The sequence below is a fragment of the Biomphalaria glabrata genome, chromosome 15 (genome assembly GCF_947242115.1).
Source record: "Biomphalaria glabrata chromosome 15, xgBioGlab47.1, whole genome shotgun sequence".
NCBI classification, from domain to species: domain Eukaryota; kingdom Metazoa; phylum Mollusca; class Gastropoda; family Planorbidae; genus Biomphalaria; species Biomphalaria glabrata.
The window spans coordinates 29,701,050-29,727,411 of NC_074725.1; the positions used below are offsets into that span (position 1 = coordinate 29,701,050).

The 26,362-nt window shown below is 35.7% G+C and overlaps 1 protein-coding gene across 2 annotated transcripts; it reads right to left on the bottom strand.

Moving 5' to 3' along the window:
* Positions 1-11,971: 11,971 nt before the first annotated feature.
* LOC106051732 (uncharacterized) lies at positions 11,972-19,623 on the bottom strand. 2 transcript variants are annotated; one of them, XM_013206936.2, is made up of 4 exons: positions 19,474-19,623; positions 18,160-18,350; positions 14,392-14,532; positions 11,972-12,235 (listed from the first exon to the last, which is right to left on the bottom strand). In XM_013206936.2, the coding sequence occupies exons 2-4, from the start codon at positions 18,338-18,340 to the stop codon at positions 12,042-12,044; spliced, it is 516 nt and encodes a 171-aa protein (XP_013062390.2). In that variant the 5' UTR covers positions 18,341-18,350; positions 19,474-19,623; the 3' UTR covers positions 11,972-12,041. The 2 variants fall into 2 exon arrangements, with proteins under 2 accessions (XP_013062390.2, XP_055867673.1); XM_056011698.1 differs by having other exon boundaries at positions 18,160-18,359.
* Positions 19,624-26,362: the final 6,739 nt, after the last annotated feature.

Below are 26,362 nucleotides of genomic sequence, written 5' to 3' on the forward strand. Positions count from 1 at the left end.
TCTTCTTTTTTTTTAAAGAGAGTTTTTTTGTGTTCTTATGCTATCATTTTAAATGAATTTTAATATTAGATCTAATAGCTGCTAGAAAGAAAGACAAAACACCAACAGAAAAAAGTTGGCAAGTAATTCAAGGGAGATAGTCTAGTATTAAACCTTAAAACCAAAATGGCGTATTTCCAATGGCAATATATGGTAATAAGAAATAACACTTATAAATGTATATTTTCTAAAACTATTTATCTCCGAGGAAATCAAATTACATATTTGTAACCTGCATTTTTTTCCTGCATATTCTGAACATATAAGAGAAACCTGATGTAGCGTTTCTAGTCACGTAAACTAATACCAAATTAATGACTTGAATGAGGAAAATGAGATTGTACGAGTGTATATAAGTCCGGCACAGTGTCCATAATTAGCAACCGCAAAAATCAACATAATTTCTAGTCGGTTTATTTTATTTGCGATGAGGTTCATTACTGCAGTAAATCCACGTCTTACCAAATAAGAAGATCGGAACCCGCTCAGCATCTTCTGTATCCACGATGATGGATATAAAATTTTGAAAATCAGATGCCTTGATGCACAGGTCACAGGTCGGGCATATGTAATCACCAGGCGCCGTTGCATTATCACCCTTCTTTCTACTTCTGTTGTGTCTGACATCTGCAAACCAGGACCCTTCCTTTAAGCTCTCTCTCTATGTGGATCTATCCAGTGCCACTTTGTCCCAACTGTTAATGTCGCTTTTGAAAACATCAATATACCTTTTTAAATATGAAATTAAAATTAAACGGAAAAATATAGTATACCAAGGTATCTGATTATTACTACACAGTAGACAGCTGATGTATATAAATTGAATATAAAAATAAGTATGCAAAGATTTAAAACCAAATTAACCAGCTATAAAGAGCTGTTGAAGCCAAAGGAATCTGGAGCAAATATTTCCAGTGCATAAGTCGGCTCCGTTTTGTAATTTGTTTTGAAAACAAATTGTTGTCCGGTTGACTGTATCTGTAACACTAATAGCAAATGTATATCAAAGAAACCTCTATAAAGAGGATAAGATAAATTATCATTGGCCTCCTTCAGTCGTAGAACGACTATGGTTCATCTCAGAGCACACTTCCTTATGTGGCTGTGGAGCCCCATTTTGGAGAGACACCCCCGTCCACAGATAGCGCAGGTTAAGGTGGCTTTTACTTCGGTGGTAGAGGAGCTGACCGTTTTTCGGATTGTACGTTTTTCTTCATGAGCTGAGACCCATGTACTTTCACTGTCCATAGCTTTCTTGGTCACTGTCTCTCTCCATCTGGTGCGGTCTAGAGCTATGTCTTCCCAATTGTCAGTATTGATGTTCAATGATTTGAGGTCACGTTTTACAGAAATGGGAATCAAGTTGGAGCATGTCTTTCCACCCAGAAAAATGTCAGCTATTAAGAGTAGCAAAAAATTAAAATAAATAAATTCCAATGTATACCAGCAACGCAAACTAAAAACGCAAAATACCTAGGTGTTATAATAAATCAAAAACTTTCTTGGAATCCACATATGGATGAAACTATTAAAGTTGCAAACAAAGCATTAGGGTTTATTAAAAGAAATTTCTATAAATCAAATCAGAACAAAAAAACTAAAATGTTATTTAACCTTGGTTAGGCCAATAATAGAATATGAGTCCTCCGTTTGGGACCCGTCAACTCAAGAAAACATTAAGAAACTGGAACAGACACAAAATAGAGCAGTGAGATTCATAACAAACGAATATTCACATTTGACTAGAGTAACACCTTTTATAAAATCACTAAATTTAGAAAGCCTTCAGGATAGAAAACTTAAATGTAAAGTAGTAATTATACATAAAACACTGAACCATAATCTTCAAATACAAAGACAGAGGCTTTTAAAATACTCAGAAAGACACAAAGATAAATGCACATCCCTCGTCCCATATGCTAGGAAAAATCTGTACAAATACTCCTTCTTCCCTAGTGCTATTAGAGCATGGAATGGGTTGCCTGACCTAGCAAGGAAAACAAGTGACTTGGCTGAATTTAAGTCATTGGTTAACATGCATGACTAGATGCATGACGCGTAGGACGTAATCATCTTTTTTTTTTGAAGTAACGTCTGTATTTTATAAGATAAGATAAGAAGATAAGACTGGAAGCTATATTATCAGTAGAGTAAGCCTGGTCGAAACATCTCAAAATACTCTGTGACTTATCAAGATCTTCATAAACCCGTTGTTAACTTCCCAGTCCCCAAGTCTGCTGCATGTTTTGTTACCTTTTACCTTTACCTAACCCTTAGTCTATAGGCCATTGGGGCGCCTTGCAAGACTCGTCGACCGTCCTTCTCCACTAATCTCTGTCGTTTGCCTTAGTTATAACCTCTTTCAATGGCAGGCCCGTCCATTTTTATTATGTTGTCCTCCTATCGCTTTCTCTTGTCTGCCTCTTCGTCTTTTTCCTGGTACTGTTCCCTGAAGGAAGATCTTGTAATATGGCCATAGATTTTAAGCTTGAGTTTTTTTTACGATAGTTAGTAGGTCGTCATGGGGTCCAATTGCTGCAGTAATCTCTAATCTCTTGGTTTGTGATGCTGTCTTTGAAAGTGATGCCTAGAGTCCTTCTGTAGCATCTCAATTCCATTGCTAGGATCCTCCTCTCTATCTCTGCAGTCAGCGTCCAAGACTCACAAGCTGCATGTTACAGAATTCCAAACTTTATCATGCATATATGTGCTCGTAACAGTCGTTGACTTATAGCACCAAACTGCTGGTAGAAAACTAAACCGCTGTAGACGTATTATGGTTTAACTTATGGAACTTGAAAATTGTGAACTATATTATGTGTAACTTTTAATACAATATAGAAAAAAACATTATCTTGAGATAAAATGAAATAAATGTAGCAGACACGACTAATATAACACTCCAAAACTCAGCAGAATCAGAAACAAGAGGCCCGTATAAGACATTGGCCCCAAATCACCCCCAATAGAAAGGAAACTATATGGAGAGCTCCCTGATTTGGAACCACTGCGCAGTTTATCTCATGTATTGGTCTAGTCATATGAACACTCCAACAGTTCATCTCATGTATTGGTCTAGTCATATGAACACTCCAACAGTTCATCTCATGTATTGGTCTAGTCATCTGAACCCTCCAACATAACAATGAGAACAGAAGAAGAAGAAGAAACAATGGTCACAAAGTTGATACTTACATTGGGAAACCTAAATATCTTCCATTGCTACTGCCCCCAGACAAGTTTCTTAACCTAGAATGCACACAAATCAACAACTATGAAGAATGTCTGGTCCTAGAGCCGGGGTCGGCAACCTGCGGCTCGCGAGCCACATGCGGCTCTTTGGATGTGAAGCTGCGGCTCTTTAGTTAAACAGGCAAATATTATTTATTTTATCGAATTTTGGTAATCAAGATTATTAACAGCATTTTGTCAAAAGCACTCTACCATCGTCAGTTTAAAGAATTCTTAAACGAAATGGAGACTAATTATTCCGACCTCCTTCTTCCCCACAAAAAAATTGCTATGACTTTCCAAATTTAAGTTGATGAAACGTTTTGCTTTGTGCTTGAATGAAATAAATACATTTCTAAATGAAAAAGGCATTTATCACATCGAATTAGAGAACGACAAATAGTTGAAAAAAATTTTACTTTATGATCGATATAACAGAGAAATGAAATGAGCTGAATCTAAAACTGCAAGGAAAGGGAAACCCAGCCTATGTTTTGATAAAAGAATTGATTTGTTTTGTAAAAAAAAAATGAATTCTTCTTACAGAAGAAATTCAGAGCGGTTAATTACTTCATTTTGAATGTCTAAAGCAGTATCGTTATAAAACCAATGCAACTTTTGACACGAATTACTTCAGCACTTATAAAAAAATCAAAGATGAATTTCTTGACAGATTTGAGCAGTTTAAAACCAACAAAACCTTTCTAGCATTTCTAGTACACCATCTCAACACAAAAGTAACGAAATTCACATTCATTCATTTGGAATTGATACTGAATCTCTAGAAATTCAATTACCGGTAATTGATCTAAAAAAGTAAAGCTTTGTGGGGTGAAAAATTTACAGAGTTGAAAAGCAATTTAGAAGTCCAGAAATGTATGTACGTAACGCAACAAAATTGGACAGATTTAAAAAGAATACCGCGAGTTAATTCGAAGCATGAAATAATATTTCAGATGGCTACAGTGAGGCGAAAAAGTTGGCATTTTGATTGCTGACTATCTTTGGATCGACATATATGTGCAAGCAAGCGTTCTCTTGTATGATTACAATTAACAGTAAAGTAAGAAGCCAAATTACAAATGAAAATTTAGAGTCGTATTTGAAACTAAAAACAAGTTATGAGCCAAATGTATTCCAACTTTCTAAAACCATGCAAGGCAAACGCTCCCATTGAATTGGTTTGCTCAATCGTTTGTTATTGAAGTACTATTTAAAGTTGTAAGTAAATGTTTACTTCTTTAGTTGTTACCGACAAAAAAAGTATTATCTAATAATGCCATTTTTATATTATCTGATTTGTCAAAAAGTTTGTCTATCTGGAAAGCACTTTATCAGCAAACGCCAACCTAGATGATGAGGTAGACTTCCGTATTGCACGTGCCAGTGCTGCTTTTGGCAGCCTTCAAGGACAAGTGTGGCAACGGAGAGGACTCAGCATATCCACAAAACTGAAAGTCTACAGTGCTGTGGTTCTCCCGTCACTCTTATTTACATCAGAGTCCTGGATCCTATATTCCGCCACACCAAAAAATTAAACTCCTTCCACCTACGCTGACTAAGGAGTATCCATAATGTGCGTTGGTCCGACCATATACCAGACACAGAAATCTTAAAGCTGTCCAACATGGCGACAGTGAAAGGGTTCCAACTTCGATGGGCGAGACATGTGGTCAGCATGCCAGACAATCCCCTTCCCAAACGACTTCTGTACAGGGAGTTGTGTGCATGAAAGCGCTCCCAGGGAGGTCAATACAAGCGCTACAAAGACACTCTCAATATCTCCTTCAAGGAATGCGATATCGACATTCATGGCGTGAAGCTGTGAGTCTCGGAGTCTAGAGGTTTGAATCAAGAAGAGTGGCTAGAGTGAAAGAGCGCCGAACCAAGAAAAAGCTGAGAGAATAAGCAGGCCTACTGCAACTGACCAAACCTACCCATGCCACGTATGCGGCCGGCTTTTTAAAGGAGGATTGGACTTTACAGTCATCTTCGAGTCCATAGGAAATGAGAAATGTGCTCATCTTCGACCACGAGGGAGGAGCTATACATATATATGATTTGTTGTGAAAAACACTACTTATATATGAATTTTTTTTTCAATAAAAAAAATTGTTTGTGTGAGTACTAGTTGGCAAGAAAAAAATGTGTGGCTCTTTTTAAACTTTGAAATTTTGTAAATTGTAATTTTTGGCTCTTCCGACTCAAAAGGTTGCCGACCCCTGTCCTAGAGGATATGAACAGTCACTCTCCCAGTTGGGGCTACCCAGATCTCAATGCCAAGGAAAAAGAAATAGCAGAATGGCAAGCAGAAAACAATCTAATGTTGTTAAATAAGCCTGATGTTAAACCAACCTTCTTCTCAAGCGTATGGTTAACATCCTCAACTCCAGATCTAGCCTTTGCAACCAATAATATCTAAAAAAAAATGTATGACAGATGTAGTTGACCAACTAGCCACAAGTGACAACAGGCCCATACTCATCTGTATTGATACCACCTACAAAACACAAAACTCTACTATCCCCAGATAGAACTACAAGAAAGCAATTAAATAATTGTCAAGTTCAAGTTAATACTTTAAACAATGATCTATTGAACCTACAAAAAATAAATAAACAAAAATACTTAATTAGTCAATTAATTATTGGCAAGTAGTTATCTTATTTGATATCGAATCATGGGAAATAACTTGTACATTATTGCTAGATATAGTTTTAAGGATTGAGTTCTTCCCCTTTAGATAAGCTTTTTTTTTTTAAATTTTTTGTTTGTTTCCCTCTTGAATTTAAGATGTAAAAGATAAGTATGCAAAAACATGAAACTATTGAGAATAACAAAAAAGAAATATTTATTACAGATACACATCCAACTTTTCTATTTGTAACTAATGCTAAATGAATCTAATCCATACCATGAGAATTTATTATGCGAATTCTCTGCATCTGGAACCAGTTCAAGTAACATTGCAAAGAGATTGAAATATTTCGCCATTACATCACTTGAGATAAACATGTAGAACATGACCCGTAACAAAAACTAAAAATAATGTATGGCAACAAACGCGTTTGTGCTATCATGCTGTTGTATGAAGTCATTATTGTCGTTGATGTGTGAAAAACATTTGTCTGGAGACGCCGTAACGACGGGAGATTCTTAATTTGTCGGCTGAAACAAATTTAATCTGATCTTAGGGTAGCATTTAAAGTTTTGAACTGAAAATTCGATTCTTCCATTCTTAAGTGTTCCACTTTGACTCTAAGATGACATTTTCTGGAGTCACCTGTCAACTTGCATTTTTGACTGCAATAAGAAGGATTTCGAGTCTAAAGAATAATTTAGGTTTTTCTAGGATTTTTAAAGCCTCTGTCTAGGTTTTCTCAATTTAACGAGCGATAAAACTGCCGGACAGGCGCATGCGCACGGATTGGCGATGTGCACATACAAAGTAAATCTGGTTTTAATCTGGTGTAATCTGTTTCGTTGCTGAATTTCAATCTGAATTGCTAATTTCAAATAATATGTGACGGCAGGAGGGCAGTCACTTGAAGTTACGTTGTTACTAAGTACAGGCTGTGGAAACGTAGCATCCCGAAATGGTCAGAATGATACTGAATTGTGATACTTAGATTATACTTTTGAAGGTTCAAGTGAATAAAGTGAATATATTTTGTCGTTTTGCGTGTCTCTGTGTACACGTAGTCCTATTGAGTAGGCACTAGACCTAAACCTTCATAAATTTTAATGATTTTATTTGAACAGTTCAATCGGGGTCAATCGGGGTCGCGACCCACAGGTTGAGAACCCCTGCTTCAAACGGTTACAAGAGAACTACGACACACGGTGCCGCCACTGCACAGAGGACGTAGAGACAGTAAAGCTAATTTTTTAATGAATGTTGCGTTCTGTATGAAGAGAGATCGGGACAAGGATTTGATAGAGAGGGAGAACTGGTTCGTGGGCGGCATTTGGTCTCTTCTTGTACGTGGACAAGGCAGCCTTACATCCGCCCCTGCTTCCTATTACGTGTGCTAAGGGAGTTATCTCAGCATGTTGCGTAACTAATGGGGTTTCTGATTCTTGCATGTTGACCGCTACACCGAGTTTTTCTCATTTTTACCATTGCAGCGAATTGTTACATGTCTAGTGAGTTGTTACATGGTGAAAGCTTCAGCGTGTTGTTACATGTTACGAGTCCTATCGATTTTTTATCATCAAAGAAACATTTTTTTAGAAATGGATTACACCATATCAAATATATCTCCTAATGAATGTTGGTTCATAAATACTTAAAATGTCATTCCTGTAGATATAAAAATTTAGTAATATATTTTTTTTTATTAAATCAATTCAAAATCTAAGTTGAAATAATATTTCAGCTAAACATTCATATGATCGAAAAAATGTGTGGTAATTATTACGATGGCGTTCGAACCCACGAAATTCGAGTTAATTAGCAGAAATTTCTAAAAACTTTGCTAATGTGCCATTGTACATTCTGTTTGGAAAATTTCTCCAAAAATAAGTGATTAGTTTTTTTGGTTTTTTTTTAGTTTTTGGCTTCTGAATTCTGGTTTGACAATGTTGTGAGCTAAAGCTGTTGTATATGTAAGGCATGTGTTCGAGTCAGTAGATTAATGAGGATTACAGTATTTCACTGTTGTTATTGGAACTGAACCAGTAAAACACACCAAAAAAAAAAAAAAGCTGTCTAACATGAACTGTATCAAAGCGACAGCAAAAAGGTCCCAACTTCGATCGGCGGGACATGTCCGCTTGCCAGACAATCACCTTCCCAAACGACTTCTGTACCATGGAGTTGTGTGCAGGAAAGCGCTCCCAGGGAGGTCAATACAAGAGCCATAAAGACACTCTCAAAAGCTCCTTCAAGGAGTTGACATTTACGGCTGGGAAGCACTAGCTCTCGATCGCTCCTCATGGTGCGAAGATGTGAGTCTCGGCGTCTCAAGATTTGAGGCAAGAGGCCAGGATGAAAGAGCGAAGAACCAACAGAAAGCTGAGAGAAGAAGCAGGCCTATCTGCAACTGACCAAACCAACCCATGCCACGTATGCGTCCGATCTTTTAAAGTGAGGATTGGACTTTACAGTCATCTTCGAGTCCATAGGAAATGAGAAATGTGCTCATCTTAAATCACGAAGGACTGAATGTACAATGTACCAGAGTAATATCGTAAATCTGTACATTTTTGTGGAGCATGATAATAAACCCACATATTTGATTTGTAAAGAAATTGTGGCTGTTTATACAAAAATTATGGGACAACTTATAAACAGCATTATGAAACAAATTCAGCGACACTTTTTTTTTAGCCGGTAATAAAAGATCGTTCGCCAAGTGATTGGAGAATTTATGTTGAAATTTCACACCCGAAAAATAAAATAAAATGAGTTGCTTTAAAGCTATCTACAAAGTTACTCACATTTTTAGCAGCGAGATGAAGCCATTTTCTGACACGGATATCCCCTCAATTAAGATAAGATAAGATAAGATAGTTTTATTGATCCAATCAAGTGGAAATTCAGTTTGACTACAATTGTCAAAATGAACAGTATAGATGAAAAATACGAACAACATTCACACACGAGACACATACACATTCACAACCAGCGCTTTATAAATTAGACTTCTATGAACTTCTCGATGACGACAGCTGATCTTGTAACACTCTGGCCGAAAGTGGAATAATTAATGTAAGACTGATACGTGATCCGTGGGTTCTTAATTAAAGTAGTTTCAGGTCTATTTCATTTCGTTTAGGCCTATGTATCTATTCGTTGACGTGGCCCGCGACAACGAGTGTCGGAAATTAAAATGGCCCCGCTTGTCGAATTAGGTTGGGCATCGCTGCTGTATGTAGATAAATATACACTTTTGTGTGTGTGTGAGAGTGTCTGGGTGTGCGTGTTGGGGATGAAATGGGTGTGTGTTGGTGGGAGGGGAAAGCTGAAAACGCTGTGGCATCTACTGAGTGTAAATGTATGAATATGTAACCATGCATGGGCGTAGCCAGGGGGGGGGGTTCTTGGGGTTCAAACCCCCCCCCGAAATGAAATAACCCCCCCCCCCCCCGCAGGGGGGGGACGGAATTAAGTGACTGATTTTTGCTTTCATTTTGTTTATTTTAAGTGAGATTTTAATACTAAATCATCACTTACCACAGCACAGCCGAGGCAGTTTTGAGTTGAAAACCCTCTACCATGGGGTTTTGAGTTTAAATCCCCCTACCAGGGGGTTTTGAGATTTAAAAAACCCCTATCAGGGGGTTTTGAGATACAAATCCCTCTACCAGGGGGCTTTGAGTTTAAACCCCCTACAGGGGGTTTTTAATTTTAAACCCCCTACCAGAGGTTTTTGCAGTGAAATCCCCCTCTTCTATAAAACAAAACAAAAAAAAATGCAAACAACAATCCCCAAATTCCAACAACACAGTTGAGGAAGATTTTGATTTTAAAACCCCCTCCAAAATTTACGATATGAGCGTAGCCAAAGGGGTTTTGAGTTTACCCCCCCCCCCCCTTTTCCAGTTGGGGTTTGAAGCTAAAAAGTATCTCTTCAATATAAAAAAAAAAAGCAAATTACACACTATAAAATCTATGAGCGTAGCCAAAGGGGTTTTGAGTTTAAATCCCCTTCCTCCAGATGGCTTTTTCTTTAAAGTTTAAAACCCCTCCAGATGGTTTTGAGTTTAAAATTCCCCTACAGAGCGTTTAGAGTTGAAAACCTATCTCTTCAATATAATTTTAAAGCAAACTACAGTGACCAAATTCTATGATCGTAGCTAAATGGGGTTTTGAATTAAAAACAAAACAAACAAAAAAAACAGAGATTTTTTAGTTTAAAACCCCTCAACAGATGATTTGACGAAAAAATCTTTCCTTTTCGATATAAAATCTAAAGCGAAATACAGGCATGTAATTCCAAGAGCGTAGTCAAGAAAGGTTACAAATTTCTACCAGTGGCTTGGGCTCCATTAATTAAGTGTGAATAGTCTTCTGCCGAAATTGAAAATCATTAAATGTGTCTCAACAAAGATGGCTAAGACAGATTTTAGGAGTCAGTCATAGAGATCGGGTCTAAATCAAAGAAATCATGTGCCGAACTGGGAGTCGAATCCTTAGTAAGGTTGTGACAGAGCGTCGCATGAGGTTTTGCGGGACATGTTTTCCGACAAAATGAATTACTCAAAATAAGAGTTGCGGAAACAGCTTGCCGGAAAATGCGCCGAACGGCGCGAGAGGGTCTAAGTCAGTAAGAATAGCACATTAGGTTTTTGAAATAAAACTTTTTAATAGCAAGATAATGCACTGTAGATACCTCAGACTATGCATTTTGTTGGCTTTCAATACCAGAAATAGTGCTCGGCGGGGCTTCGCCCCGCGCTGGGGGAGCGCTGCGAACTCCCCCAGACCCCCTTGCTAGCAAGGGCGGGGAGTCTACAATAAACAATAAATGTCTCCCGAAAGGGTCAGAATGTAATAAAGATTAATTATGTACACACACACATATATATATTTTTTTTCCGCGGGGGGGGGGGGGGGGGGAGGTCGGGGGTGGGGGACGGAATCCCCCCCAAAACCCTCCCCGAAAAAAAATCCTGGCTACGCCCATGTAACCATGGATACATGAAATAGGCGCTATACAAAAGTAATTTTTAAAAAAATATTTCGGTCAGTGCCAATTCGTTCTTTATTCATCTTAATTGTACCCGAGCTTTTAAAAACGACTAGGACAGGGGTTCTCAACCTGTGGGTCGCGACCCCCTTGGGGGGTCGATTGACGATTTGCCAGGGGTCGCCTAAGACAATTGAAAATATGGATTGTTATTGTCTATTCTTTTATTGCTGTATGCGTGTGTGTGTGAGGGGGGGGGGTCGTGGTAGAGTGGGGGATTGTAAAAAGGGGTCGCCGAGCATAAAAGGTTAGAACCGCTGGACTAGGACAAATAACCGCGCCCTAGACCCGGGGTCGGCAACCTGCGGCTCGCGAGCCACGTGCGGTTCTTTGGGTGTGAAGCTGTGGCTCTTTAGTTCCATACGCAAATATTATTTATTTTATCGAAACATTTTTTAAAATAGTTCAGAATCTTTTAACGAAAATTAGGCGCCGATTCTATCTCTGAGCCACTTGTACTCACTTTTCAACACACCCCTCCCCCATGAATTTGTTTGTTCAATTGTTTGTTAGTGAAGCACAAGTTAGTGTTGTAAGTAAATGTTTATTTAACTTCTTTAGGTACTACCGAAATAAAAAAAATAATTATCTAATAATGTCATATGTATATTATATAATTTGTTGTGAAAACACTAATTATATATGAATAAATATATTCGCTGTTTTTTTCATTGTGTGAGTACTATTTATTGTTGGTAAGAAAAAATGTAAATGTTGTGGCTCTTTAAAAACTTTAAAATTTTGTAAATTCTAATTTTTGGCTCTTCCGACTCAAAAGGTTGCCGACCCCTGCACTAGACGCGAGGCAAGTTTATTTCTGCAGCTCAGAGTGAAGGAAAAGTCCAGACGACAAGTCCAGACGACAAGTCCGTCCTAACTCAACTGGATGAGGGGAAAGCATGCAGCTGACTAAAAGTGGGTCTGGAACTTTTATTCATTAAAAGAGGTGCCACATGTAAAAGTTTGACAAAAACATTGATATAAGCACAAGGAACTAACGAAACAAATTAAAAAAAAAAGATCAAGTTTAATGATAGTCCTGTACACTCTCACAAGTCTGTTTGTTTGAATCGCTCTTTAATAACCCCCAAAAGAAATTTCTCCTCTTCTCATTGCTGCAAAAAGAGCACCTGGAGCTGACAAGATCAAAACTCCAGAAATCATGGCCAGGTACCAGCTGTAACCAATAGATAAGCCTGTTACCTTCTGATTATTTATCGTCGCACTGGAATTCACTCTGTAGTAGCCAATAGCAGCGAAAATGAAAATGCCTGTTAAGAGAAGAGTAGGCAATTTTTAAAGCAATAAAAATAAAATAAAATGCTTTAAAAAAAAAGATTTTAAGATTTTTATTAAGCTATGGAAAACTTCTACGAACCACTGTTTGTTTTAATTTATTGTTTACATTTAGACTTTTTTCCCCCTTCAGTCCCAATGCTTACAATATGTGATGTGAGTAAGTCGACGTGTTTTTGTAGATGGGGAATTACTTATGAAAATGATGATTTAGTACCGTTAATTAACAAATGCTATACAAAAAGTTTTCTTTATAATTAATTAGTACACTTACAGTCATTGACATATTCATTGAATTGAACTACGGACTTAGATCTTTACTGTTTCATTTAATGATCTCTCTATATATAATTCTCAACGTCGCCCAACCAAGTGGGACATCACGCACAGAGCCTCGATGAAAATGTCATAGAAAGATAACTCTGTTAATTCTGCAAGTCGGACTCGAGTTATCCAGCGTAACTTTCGCGGCGACAGAGTTAGTGGCTCAGAAAAAAGTGGGGGGGGGGGGGGGGGAGAGAACAAATAATTTATACTAGCATACGCCGTTATTTTGCACGGCCGGCCCTAGGCCAATGCAACCTATGTGACCGCAGTAGACCCCGCACTTTCAAAGGACACAGCGTTAATTATAGGTGTTAATTATTAAATGAAACCATTTTATAATTTATAGCAGAATTCTCGAGGCCTCCTGAATTACCAGGAGCTCCTTGAAATCTCCTGATATAGCGGTCGCATAGGTTGCATTGGCCTAAGGCGGCCCTGCTAAATAGCGGCGTATACTACGCCGTGGGTTGACTAGTCGTATTATATAATTCTCTACGTCGCCCAACCTCCCACCTCATTTGAACTACTGTGTCTTTTAGGAAAGGTTCACCCGTCACTCAAAATAGCGCCGTATGCTACGCCGCGGGTCGGCTAGTTTCATTTTATTCTATCTAACTGTTGTCTGATTCTCTACACAAATATTATCATTGCTTACCTAAGAAATCGTATTCTATACAAAAGGTTAATCTCCCTTTAGCCTGATTAGCCTTTTTTCTTCTTTTTTTTTTCTATAAAAACAAAATTAATTAATCACGACTGATTGGCAAAGTATTTGGTCAATTTTCCGAATGGTTCATGTCTTTCTAGGGACAATACTGTAGTGTACAGTAGTGTACAAAGTTTCAACATGATCGGACAGTGGGAAAAGTGGAGAGGTAACTTGTACAAGATTTGTACCAGACAAAGTGAGTTAATAACAGATCTGTAAAAATAGCAGACAAAGTGAGTTGATAACAGATCTGCAAAAAAATATCGATAATACACATTTAATATGAAAAAAATTAACGATAATTTCGATTCTGTGTGTGTGAGTATAAAATGAGCTTACGATTATTTATAGCGTATTTCTCGTTTGATTTAAACGCGACAACAGTCTAGAGAAAATAAAGAAACAGAAATATCAACAATGTAGTCCATAGGTATTGTGGACTAATATTCAAGGGGGATGACTATAGAGATACTAGCGATTTCCACGATAAACTAAACTAATTATAGGATTCTAAATTAAACTTGTCTGTTGCCAATGAAATAAAAACAAATTAGACCGTTATTTTAAAATTAGCCCGTCAGTGAATTACCCTTTTAGTTTTTGTTTTTTTAAAGAAGTTTCAAGTCTTAGAAGGAAAATGGAATTTATATATATTTATAAAAAAAAGGTATTTCTCCTTATATCGCACTCCAGATACACCATAAAGCTAGTAGATTTTCGCACATAATGCAAATATTGAATAGAATGCTATTTCTCTTACATAAATCCTATTTATTCATTAGTGGCTCAGTGGTAGAGCCTTTGGCTTACGAACTAATGTTTCGGGTTCGAATCCTGGATAAGACTGGGATTTGTTTTTACTTTCGAGATCTTTATGGCACCTTTGAGTCCACCCATGTCTTATGGGTACCTGACATCATGTAGGGAAAAGTAAAGGGTCTTGGTCGTTGTGCTGGCCACATGAGACCCTCGTTAACCGTGGGCATAGAAACAGATGACCTTTACATCATCTGCCCCACTGATCACTAGATCTGAAAGGTGAACTTTACATTACTATTTATTAAAAAGTGTACAAGCTAATATAATATCTGTTACCTGACAAGAATGCCGCACACATGAATACCACGGATGACAGTTTGTTCTTTTTAAATACAGACATGGCCAAAAGTCCCACAGCTGCAAACATTAAAACGCCTCCAATCGTTTCTAATGCAATTGTCGTTAGAAAAGGGTTTTCTGAAAGAAACAAAGGACATGTGGGACACACCACGATGAAAAGGTCAGACTAGAGTTACCCTACGTAAATTTCGCAGTGCCTAACCTAGACTTGTTTTAAAATATAATTGAAAAAGTTGTAATCTTGTCAGGTTTCAGGGACTTCCACTTCTATACAAATTAGGAAATATTTGGTCATTTCTGAGAAGAAGCATCTTGTATCTTATTTCATTTAGTTTGTATTTTGTTCTCAGCTCAATTTATGGTAACTGGACTGTTTCTTATAAAACGTCCCTGTACTTTATTTTAATGCATTTCCACCAAATATAAGTTTATTCAATTATAGTAGAATAAAACAGAAAAATCACATTTATTGTTGGCGGAATCTCTAGATTATTTCTAAATTAAAAAAAGGATAGTTTTCCTTTAAAAAAAAAGGGTAGTTTTCCTTTAAAAAAAAAAGGGGTAGTTTTCCAGAAATAGGGTGTTGGGGGTCAGGGATATCTGATATTGTGTAGATTGTTCTGGAGTAGAGGATACTTGTATCATTTTTCTGTCTTTAGGGGGCTCATTGGTTAGGTAGATATGTCTTTGATATTAAATAATATTTCTATTACTATTATTATATTTTTAGGTTAATCACTTTTCAATTGTTTATGATTTAATACTTTTGAATTATGATAACTTACAAATAAAAACATATTTAAAAAAGCCCACAAAAGAGGCAAGATGGCCCATAAAAGAGGCACATAAAGCCCCAAAAAGAGGCAAAGAAAAGAGGCCCAAGGCCCAAGGATTCCTATGATGATAAAGCTAAAACTGAATAGCGCAAATTCTGAGGTTTCCTTTAAAAAAAAAAGGTAGTATGTCTTTGATATTAAATAATATTTCTATTACTATTATTATATTTTTAGGTTAATCACTTTTCAATTGTTTATGATTTAATACTTGTGAATTATGATAACTTACAAATAAAAACATATAAAAAAAAAAAAGCCCACAAAAGAGGCAAGATGGCCCATGAAAGAGGCACATAAAGCCCCAAAAAGAGGCAAAGAAAAGACGCCCAAGGCCCAAGGATTCCTATGATGATAAAGCTAAAACTGAATAGCGCAAATTCTGAGGCTTGGCTCTTTGCAATGAACATGATAAAACTAATCTTGCTTTTACCACTCGCTTATGTTCCTATATGACTTTAGAATTGAAGAACTTCAGCGGGTATATTACAATTAACAGTGTATTTGATCATAGACTATAATCAACTTCTCAATAACTCTGACTGCTCAACAGTATTGTATGGTCTAGACGTGGATGTGTTGACCTGTCTGTCCTTGGTGTTAGTGTAAATGAAAGTATAATCTGAATAAGCCACATAAAAATGTTTTATTATCAGCGGTGGGAGCACAAGTAATGAAAAAGGGACATAAGCCCGTTATTTAAATAAAAAATAATGTACATTTTTATTTCTTCTCTATTACTAAAGATTTCAAAAATCTGGAGCAATATTTTTCAGATTTTGTGTTCTGGGTTTGGTGGAGCCCATTAGTATTAAAACCATGTGGGTCTCTGACATCATATCAGCTGAGTTAAATTCCCATTAATCTATTCTTCGCAGACCGATTTTACTATTTTTTGAAGATGAGACATTTTTTTCTTAGTATCATCTCCGGGGTGTAGAACGCCATAGGTTAACCATCCCATGATAGATAGATAGATAGGTAGATAGATAGATAGATAGATAAATATATAGATAAGCAGTCAAAGAGAAAACACGTTTGAGGTGCATGGTTATGGCATGTTCTCTAGTTTATCGTCCAAAGAAAAGCTGTCTGGATAACTTATAAGAATTGACCGGCATTTGTACAAATTTGTCCTAGCATATGGGACGAGGAATGTGCCTTTATCTTTGTGTCTTTCTGAGTATTTTATTAAATTTTGTTTTTGTATTTGAAGATTATGGTTCAGTGTTTTATGTATAATTGCTACTTTAGTTTTGAGCCTTCTGTCCTGAAGGCTTTCTAAATTTAGTGATTTTACTAAAGGTGTTACTCTAGTCAAATGTGAATATTCGTTTGTTATGAACCTCTCTGCTCTATTCTGTGTCTGTTCCAGTTTCTTAAAGTTTTCTTGAGTTGAGTGGTCCCAAACAGAGGATGCATATTCTATTATTGACCTAACCAAGGTTAAATAACATTTTAGTTTTATGTTCTTATTCGATTTATAGAAATTTCTTTCAATAAACCCTAACGCTTTGTCATAGAGCTGGCGAAACAGTAAGCGTACTTTGTACTATGTACAAAAAGCAACAACACGTAACTTATGTTGCGTTCCCCTGGCAATCAAATCATTAAATAGGAACAATCTGGTATAAACTTTATCACATGTAAATTATGAGTGAGTCTGGTGTGAATGTACACTTTGGTTTCTTATAGTTATAATGTTTTTTGTTTGGTGTAATGCACAAATTGTAAGACAAATTTCCTTACGGATAATAAAGATTATTATTATTATTATTATTATTATTATTATTATTATTATTATTATTATTATGATTGCCAAATCAGGCCGTTTTGGTGCCACTATGTAGACGCGGTGTTCGTTTTGGCGTTAGAAATCGTCTTTCAAAGGAAGGGATACGTGTTTTGTATGGAATTTATTTATCATGAATATTTGTATACGTAGAGCTTTTTTTTAAATAAGATTTTGGATGAAAGCTGTGGGATGTGTGGTTGAGATGCATAGAGAGTAGACTACGGTCTAGCCATCAGTCCAGGGGGGTTCAAGTTTAAGTCCCGACTCGAGCAGAGTTGTTATTAGGGAGAAGAAAGGCAGCACTGGGGCTTTCTCGCGCCCACTCGCGTTAGACTTGCCCAATGAGCATGCTATAAGCAAGGAATATGTGTTTTATAGAAGCTATTCGAAATAAACCTAAAATATTTATGCTGTATGGTTTTAATGTTGATCATTCATAACAAATGTGATTCATCACTTTGTGTTAATAATAATAATTTTATTTCTAAAGCGCTGTTGACAAACAAAATGTAGGCTCAAGGCGCTGTAATAATAATAAAAACACAGACACAGACACGACAGCTAAAATGACAGTTAATCTAAAAAGTTTTAAACAGATAGGTCTTAATGTTCTTCTTTAAAGTGGTATAGCATGTTGTCTGTCTGAGATCAATGGGGAGTGAGTTCCAAACCTTTGGTCCGTGAACTGAAAAAGCCAGCAGACCGTAGCTTTTGTGTGCTTATTCTTGTGTACGTTTGGGCTTCTTTTTATTTTTTTTTTTAGTTTAATTTGAAAACTTTGTTATTGTCATTACTGTTGACATTATTGTTGATGTCATTGCTGTTGTTGCCTTTTTTTGTTGTAATTGTTGTTATCGCCGTGTATATCCCCTTGTGTGTTTGTTTGTTTTCTGTTTGTTTCTGTTATTAGTTTGACAACTTTGTTAATTTTTTGGTTGCTGTTGTTTTGTATATGTACTTTTATTACGTAGAATTATTTTTTTGGGGGGGGGTATTGCGAAATATCAAATTATTTTTTTTTATGCTAATAACGCTAATTTAAAAACAAAATCCAACCCTTTTATTTTAAGTAGAATAACTATAAGTTTGAACATGACGGAGTCCGTCCATACTTACCGCTTGTTGGGTTGTCACCAACAGTGCCTGCAGCATCAAATGTAAACAAACCTATTGATACATCGATTGGACCGGCGGACCATACGCTCCATCCACGTGTGGAGAATGCAACCACCCACAGCATTAAAGCCAGGCCGCTCTCCACCAGAGACAGCGTCGTCATAAGACCCATAGACGGCATATCTGTGAAACTATTGAAACTAAAAAATAAAAGTTTTTGGTTAGCAGAAATTTAATTAGCATTTTGTATATCCTGGTAGAATAAAATTAAAAAAAAAGAAACATTTAAAAAAGCTTATCTAATTGGAAGAACTCCACTGTTGCAACTATATTTCAAATTTTGTAGAATGTTTTTCCTTTTTTTTATATCAAACAGAATAATTAATTATCAAAAATGAATTGTCTAATTTTTTTTTCAGTTTATTCATGTTTTTTTTTATGCACGATAATTTATTTTGGAAACAAGATTCGAGAATGGGTGTGAAAAAAATAACTTGTACATTTTTTCTAAGGGGGACAACCCCGCATATTTCGCCATATCTGTGAATAATGAAGGATTAATTTCTCTTGCTGGTATAAAAGTAAAAGTAATAATTACCAGTAAATAATTGACTGGGTTTTTTTTTTTTTTTTCATTCATGTTTTATTAGCGCAATAAATAATTTTGGAAAGTTTCAACTTTATCTGAGAATCGGGTGAAGGAGAAATTGTATTTTAAAAAGTTTACCAAACTAACAGACAAACAGACAAACAGACAAAATGATTTGATATAAGCATTGTGACAAATAACATAAACCATGTTTATTTTAAATCAATTTCTTCTTTATGAAGCTGAAGTTGTTCTGTAAATTCTTATTCTATTATCAGAATTTAAAAACAAAACACGCTTTTACATTTTAACATCTGAACATGGCTGGCAAATGAACATGGAAATTAGCCCAAACCAATAGCGGCTTTTCACTACAAGAAAGAAACATTTCCCTTTCAGACCTTGCGATCTATAGGGCAGATGAAGTAAACATCATCTTTTTCTGCGTCCCTACGTTTAACAAGGGTGTCATGTGGCCAGCACAACGACCTTTAACTTTCCCCTATCTTATGTCAGGTACCCATTAGAGAACCTAATAGTAAAAATCCCAGTCTTCAGCGGGATTCGAATTCTTGACCCATGGTTAGGAAACCAAGTGCTTTACTTCTCAGCAGCCGCGCCTCATTTTTCTCTACAGGGGAAGCTAAAATATTTTTCTAAAATCAAAGTTACTAATCAGAATGCGGAAAGGAAATATGGTTTAAGCTAAAAACAAATTTACTTACTTTGATAGTCACAAGAAATAATGAGTAGGTGCTTTCAATATAAAGTCTTATTAGGAGAATGTTTCTTTAAAACAAAACAAAAAACGTGGCCTATAATTAGTGTAAGTCTTCACTTATCTGCTATTATCTTTACTATCTTAGTTAGCATTATAACGTACCCATCCCATTCAATAGAAAAATACCTAGGTCTAGGTTTTCTGTTAACCATTAACCTATAGGCCATGTCTTAGTAGAAAAAAAATAGGCCAAGTGTACAGAAGGAAGGTATATAGATCAAACTTAAATTCATTAACTCTGTCTCTCTCTCTCTCTCTCTCTCTCTCTCTCACTCTGTGTGTGTGTGTGTGTGTGTGTGACTGTAAGCGTTTGTCTCTTTCTTGGAGATTGTCATATCATATTTATGTGTATGCTTCTAAGTGTGTATGTGTGCGTATGCTTTCTATTAGCTTGGTCTCCTTCCGTCCTAACGGCTTAGGTTCTTATAGTAGAACACTTTTTTTTCATGTGACTGTGGAGCCCTATTTTGGACGGACACTCCCGCCCATAAATAATGCAGGTTAAGGTGGCTTTCGCTTTGGTGGTTGAGGAGCCAGCCATTTTTCGTATGGCACGCTTCTCTCTCAGAGTTGAGGCCCGTGTTTTTTTTCGCTGTCCATAGCTTTCTTAGTCACCATCTCTCTTCACGAATGTGAGGTCTATGGCTATATCCTTTCAATGGTCAGTATCCATGTTCACTGTTTTGAGGTCTCGTTTGATTACATCTACGTAACGAAGTGAGTTTTCTATTATTGTGTAATGTTGTGAGCTGCTTACTTGGATTATACTTCACACATAACATACTTCTTTCAATAACTCAAAGTGACGCCAGAGATTAATTAACAACGAAATATAGCTTTAATAAAAGTAATCAGGGTATCTGTAGAAGGCAACGCATCAAGTGTCCACTAGTAAATATATACATAATTATGAAAACTGACTTCTGTATTACTTTTATTGTACGACTAGGTTCCATAACTCAGGCCTCTGGCAACAACAATAACAAAACTCTATGCACCGTCACTCAGTCCCAACCAATGGACCAATGAAAAATAGTGACTAATAATAAATAAACATAGAATTTCTTTAAATCTTCCAACCCAGGATCTATCAACTGCTATTAAGTTCAACTGACTGAGTAATACAAAAATTCTATCCTATATGAAGTTTATAACTTTTTGTAAGATCGATTACTGTTTTCTTAATAACTAATGAATGATAGATTTTTCTGAAAAAAAAAAAGAAACATTTTCAATTCCCCCCCCCCCCCCCCACAATACCACCCTCATGGTTACCCCCATTTATAAATCTACTCAGAGTATACAAAATATTCTAGTTTGGCGAGACAGATGCAGGCTGGAAATCATTAAAGGGAAGTAATGATCCCAGACAGACAACTTGCTACACTTCATATGAGATGAACATTAAGACCTATCTATTTACAACTTTTTACATTAGTTTGTCATTGAGAGTCCCGTGGTTTTGTTTATAATGTAGTCACAGCGCCTTGAGCCTACATTGTTTATTGTCCACAGCGCTCTATAAATTAAATAATTATTATTAAATTATTATTATTAGTGTAGACTGGATCTAAATATAGATGTGTCCACACACTCTTAGCCCATAAAGAGTTAGCAAGCTGATAAGAGTGTACCCACGGAATGGGAATAGAAGAAGAAAAGAATAAACAAAACCCAACATTTTTAGCGGCCCCCGTAAGGGGAAAAAGCCGCTATTAGGTTTGTGCAAAATGTCCGTCTGTCCGTCTGTCCGTCTGTCCGTCTGTCCGTCTGTCACACTCAGATCTCGAAAACTAGAAGAGATATGAAAAATATTATTTCATCATTAAATCCGGCTTGAAAAGTTTAGGTGCAACGGCTACTTTTGGTTTTCTAAAAGCAAACCGTTTAATTTATAAAAATAATTATGCAAGCGATTTTTTCATAAAAATACACCAATTCTAAAACAATTACGTAAATGTAAGGGAGGCAATGTTACAATATGCTAACAAAGATGGACAATTTTTGTGTATTTTCAGTATCACTAAGTCAAATATATTTTTAAAATGTACAGGAAATGTTTACAACAAATACAAATAATAGTTAAAGACGTTTTTTCTGGTCAACTAGCTGCTAAAATTAAAAGAAAACATTTCTGTTTGTTTATAAAGGCTAATAATGCACTTTGTATGTAAATATCACGCACATTTTTTTAAATGGACTTTTTATGCAGCGATTTTCGTGCAGTAGCGTAACGTCGCAACATGATCAGGTGCTAAACCAATCCCTTAAACTTTTTTTAAAAATCAGATTTTATTTATTTTTTGTTTAGTGCCCCCATCCGAATAAAAGAAGCTTATTTTTGTGCGTTTTGTCTGTTGGTCGGTCTGTCCGTCACGATTAGATAAAAAAAAACTAGAACTCTAAAAGCTATTGAAAATCTGATTTACCCTTTAATGTTCCTCCCATAACATCTCAATAGTTTTAAGTATCTAAAATTGATTGTTCCGGATTTTTTTGTGCAAAACTAATCAACGCCAACAAATGTTTGTTTGCTCTTCTAACTTATATTACATTCAATTTCCATGCTTAAACGTTGCAAAAACACATTATCAATAATATGTTGTTCCGTTTTTTATGTAAATAGCATATTAATGCTAAATCATAATCTCTATACTGACTTATATTTCATTAAGTGTAAAAATGTTCCGGATATTGTTTTATAAAACATGAATTATGCCTAATGATTGTTTGAAATCGCATAAGGCTTTTAAAAAAAGTAATTTACTAGAATTGATTACTGAAAATTACTTTTTAGACATTTAATTTTCTTGTAAAACATAACATAGAAGTTTTGTAATCGATAAAGAAAGTTCCGGATTTTGTTTCTTACAAATCGTCGCCAGAAATTTCCGAATTTATTTAAAAATCTACTAACGCCAAATAATTGTTTGAACTCCCTCTTCTAATTAATAAACAAATAATCTTCTCATTTACGAAATAATGTTTTTACGGATTTTTATGAAAAATATTTTAACTCACTACTCTCTTACAGTACATTTAACTTTCTACCTAAAACATTAAAAAATCTAATTATCGTAAATATTATGTTCCGATTTTTAAGGAAAACAGAATCCAAACACCAAAGTAAGGTATGAAAATCTCTCCACGTGGCTGTAGTACATCTAATTTTTATACGAGACCATCCAAAAAATTTAATTAACGGTATTACATTTATCTGAAATTCTCTTTTTCTTTTACTATTTATACAAACATCCGGAACAATCTATTATATAAACTTTTCAATTGTGTTCATACCTAAAAATTATTGCGATGTTTTGAAACGTAAAATAAAGGTTAATCAATTTTTAATAACTTTTAGTTGTTTTTTTTATATCAAGATAACGGACAGACCGACTGACAGACAAAACGCAAAAACAATGTGGCTTTGATCCTTTTTAAATAATATCTATTAGAACTCAGTGCACCAATGTCTATGAACTCTCGTTAAATATCTCGTGTAAATAAAGACATTTTTTTTTATGGTACCGGTACTAGCCTATTGTGAGGTAATGGAATTTTTTTTCTTTGACGTCATATGAATGGACTCTTTAAATGTAATGTTAAAAGAACGCACTCGGTGCACCAATGTCTATTAACCCTCGAAAAAATTGCTTGTATTAATGAAAACATATTTTAGTCTAACTAAGCCGTGTGACGTAGTGTTTTTTTTTTCCTTTGACGTCACATGGAATGAATTCTTTAAATGAAATACTAAAAGAACGCACTCGGTGCACCAATGTCTATGAACACTCGAGAAATGGCTCGTGTTGATAAAGGTGATTTTTAGTCTAGCTAGGCCTTGTGACGTAGTGTTTTTTTTCCTTTGACGTCATATGGAATGAATTCTTTAAATGAAATGCTAAAAGAACGCACTCGGTGCACCAATGTCTATGAACACTCGATAAAAGGCTCGTAATGATGAAGGCGATTTTTATTCTAGCTAGGCCGTGTGACGTAGTGTTTTTTTTTCCTTTGACGTCATATGGAATGAATTCTTTAAATGAAATGCTTAAAGAACGCACTCGGTGCACCAAAGTCTATGAACACTCGATAAATGGCTCTTATAGATGAAGGCGATTTTTAGTCTAGCTAGGCCGTGTGACGTAGTGTTTTTTTTCCCCTCTGACGTTATATGGAATTAATTCTTCAAATGAAATGAAAAAAGAACTCGGTATAGTAATGTTTATTAAGCCTCGTTATGTGACTCGCGTTTAAAAAAGGAATGATATCTTGATTTAGATCTAATCTAGATTTTTTAAACTAGATCTAGATTTTTATTACAGTATATCTAGATCTGGATTTATATTTTAATTAAAATTATTTTAGAGTCTAGATCTAGAATTTCTAGATCTAGTTTAGACTAAAATAGACTAGATTAAGATGTAGAATTTCAATTTCTAAACTTGAAGTGTAAAAAAAAAGTGTAGATTTTCATTTCCAAACGTTTTGATCGATATTGTAATGTTTTAATATACTAAAACTAATCTACTATTTTTTTATTAAATTTAAATTTAAATTTACGGCAAATGAATCTTTGAAACATTATTACTTTTGACCATCGGATGGCTGCCTGGTCGTGCGGTTTGCGCGCTGGACTGTCGTTCAGATTTATGGATGGCCCAGGGTTCAAACCCTGCCCGCTCCCATCCCCCGTCGTCCTGCGGGAGGTTTGGACTAGGAAGTAATTATCTTCAACTCTGAAGGAACATCCGAAATGTGTAAAACATTTTACATCAAAATTAAATCACCTCTTGAATATTATTTGCGAATATGCAGATCCGACAGGGATCCGACTTCGACGGGGGCCGCCTCTGAGTTTGTGTAACACAAACTCTCTTTGTAATCTTGTTTTTATTTGCCTTTAAAAACGAGATAGGATTTGAACCTTAAACTTTCAACGTATAAGCCTGACTTACTACCACATTGCTTATTGGACTGTTACCCTCCCAACATTGGTTTCTGTATCAGAAACATGGACAGCGTCTAGAAAAATCTAAAATTATTTCCACATATGTCTCAGAAGGTTTCCGAACAATCAATTGGCAAGTGAAGAGTAAATAAGTAAATAAGTAAATAAGTAATCATCTGTGACTTTATTTCGTTGAATCATCATAATCATCTTTCCTTTGTGTTCCTCATGGAACATAGGGCCTCAGTAAAAACACGCCTCTCTCCTCGGTCTCTTGCTAGTTTTTTAATGGCTTCCCAGCTCTTTCCTGTCATCTCGGCTCCATCTAGTACACTGCGTCACCTCATTCTTTTTTGCTAAAAATTTGTAAACCTTTTTTCTCCAACACCCAATCTCGGATCAAGCTGAAATTTCGCACAAGTATTTCTTTTACCTGACAACACAAGAATCAAATTAGAAATTAACAAATTGGCTAATTAACTATTGGTAATCAATTATTTTTGTTTCGTATCTCCAATAAGACATTGTACTTGACTGAAGCGATGGTATAAGCTAAAAAAGTCCCCTTTAAATTAGGCTGAGGTCTGAGGCTTAGCGAACACAAACATAAAATAGAAACAATTGATAACTATACAATCTTAATAGTTCATAGATTCTTTACTAGTAGACTGGTTAACACGTAGGCCTGAGAAGGCTTTAGCCACAAATTCGAATTCATTAGTTTTCCTTTAAAAAAATATGCATACAAAAAGCGATCACCCAGATACCCCGTTCTAACTCCCTTCCCCTTTCCAACGGGTCCAGACAAGTGATAGGATAATAGTGTACCGAGAAAGCTTAAAACATGAAATTGTGCTAAACAAAAAAACAATTGGTAAAAAATTCTAATCGCACAGATTTAGTATTGTCAGTCTAGATCTATTACAAATTTAATGACATGACTGGTCTAAACTAATGGATACACTTAATATAAGCTTTGTTTTTTAAAAGTATTTTGTATTTGCTTGTTGGTCTTCCTCTACGCCTTGTGCCCCGGGGGGGGGGGATCCACTCTAAGGCTTGTTTAATGACCATAGGAAATCTCTACTATACACGACTAATGTTTTTATGGTCGCTGAATGAAAGGTACAGCAATATAAACATTTTTTAACATCTTATCTTGACCTAGAGATTAAAGCCTTTTGTGTAAGACTACGTGTTGATAACGCCTAAACACCCTATCTATGGGATAACCTTTTTATCGACACATTGTACAAATGTAACTGATTAGACTCTACTTACAATCGATACTCTAATTCACAGATAGACAGATAGACACACACACACACACATATATATATATATATATATATATATATATATATATATATATCGATCGATCGATCGATGGATAGATAGATAGATAGATAGATAGATAGATAGATAGATAGATAGATAGATAGATAGATAGATAGTGATAGATAGATAGATATAGACAGACAGACAGACAGACAGACAGACAGACAGACAGACAGATAGATAGATAGATAGATAGATAGATAGATAGATAGATAGATAGATAGATAGATAGATAGATAGATAGATAGATAGAGACAGACAGACAGACAGACTGACAGACAGACAGATAGATAGATAGATAGATAGATAGATAGATAGATAGATAGATAGATAGATAGATAGATAGATAGATAGATAGATAGATAGATAGATAGATAGATAGATAGATAGAGACAGACAGACAGACAGACAGACAGACAGACAGATAGATAGATAGATAGATAGATAGATAGATAGATAGATAGATAGATAGATAGATAGATAGATAGATAAATAGATAGATAGATAGATAGATACATGTTAACCCTCTGATTTGAACCCAAAC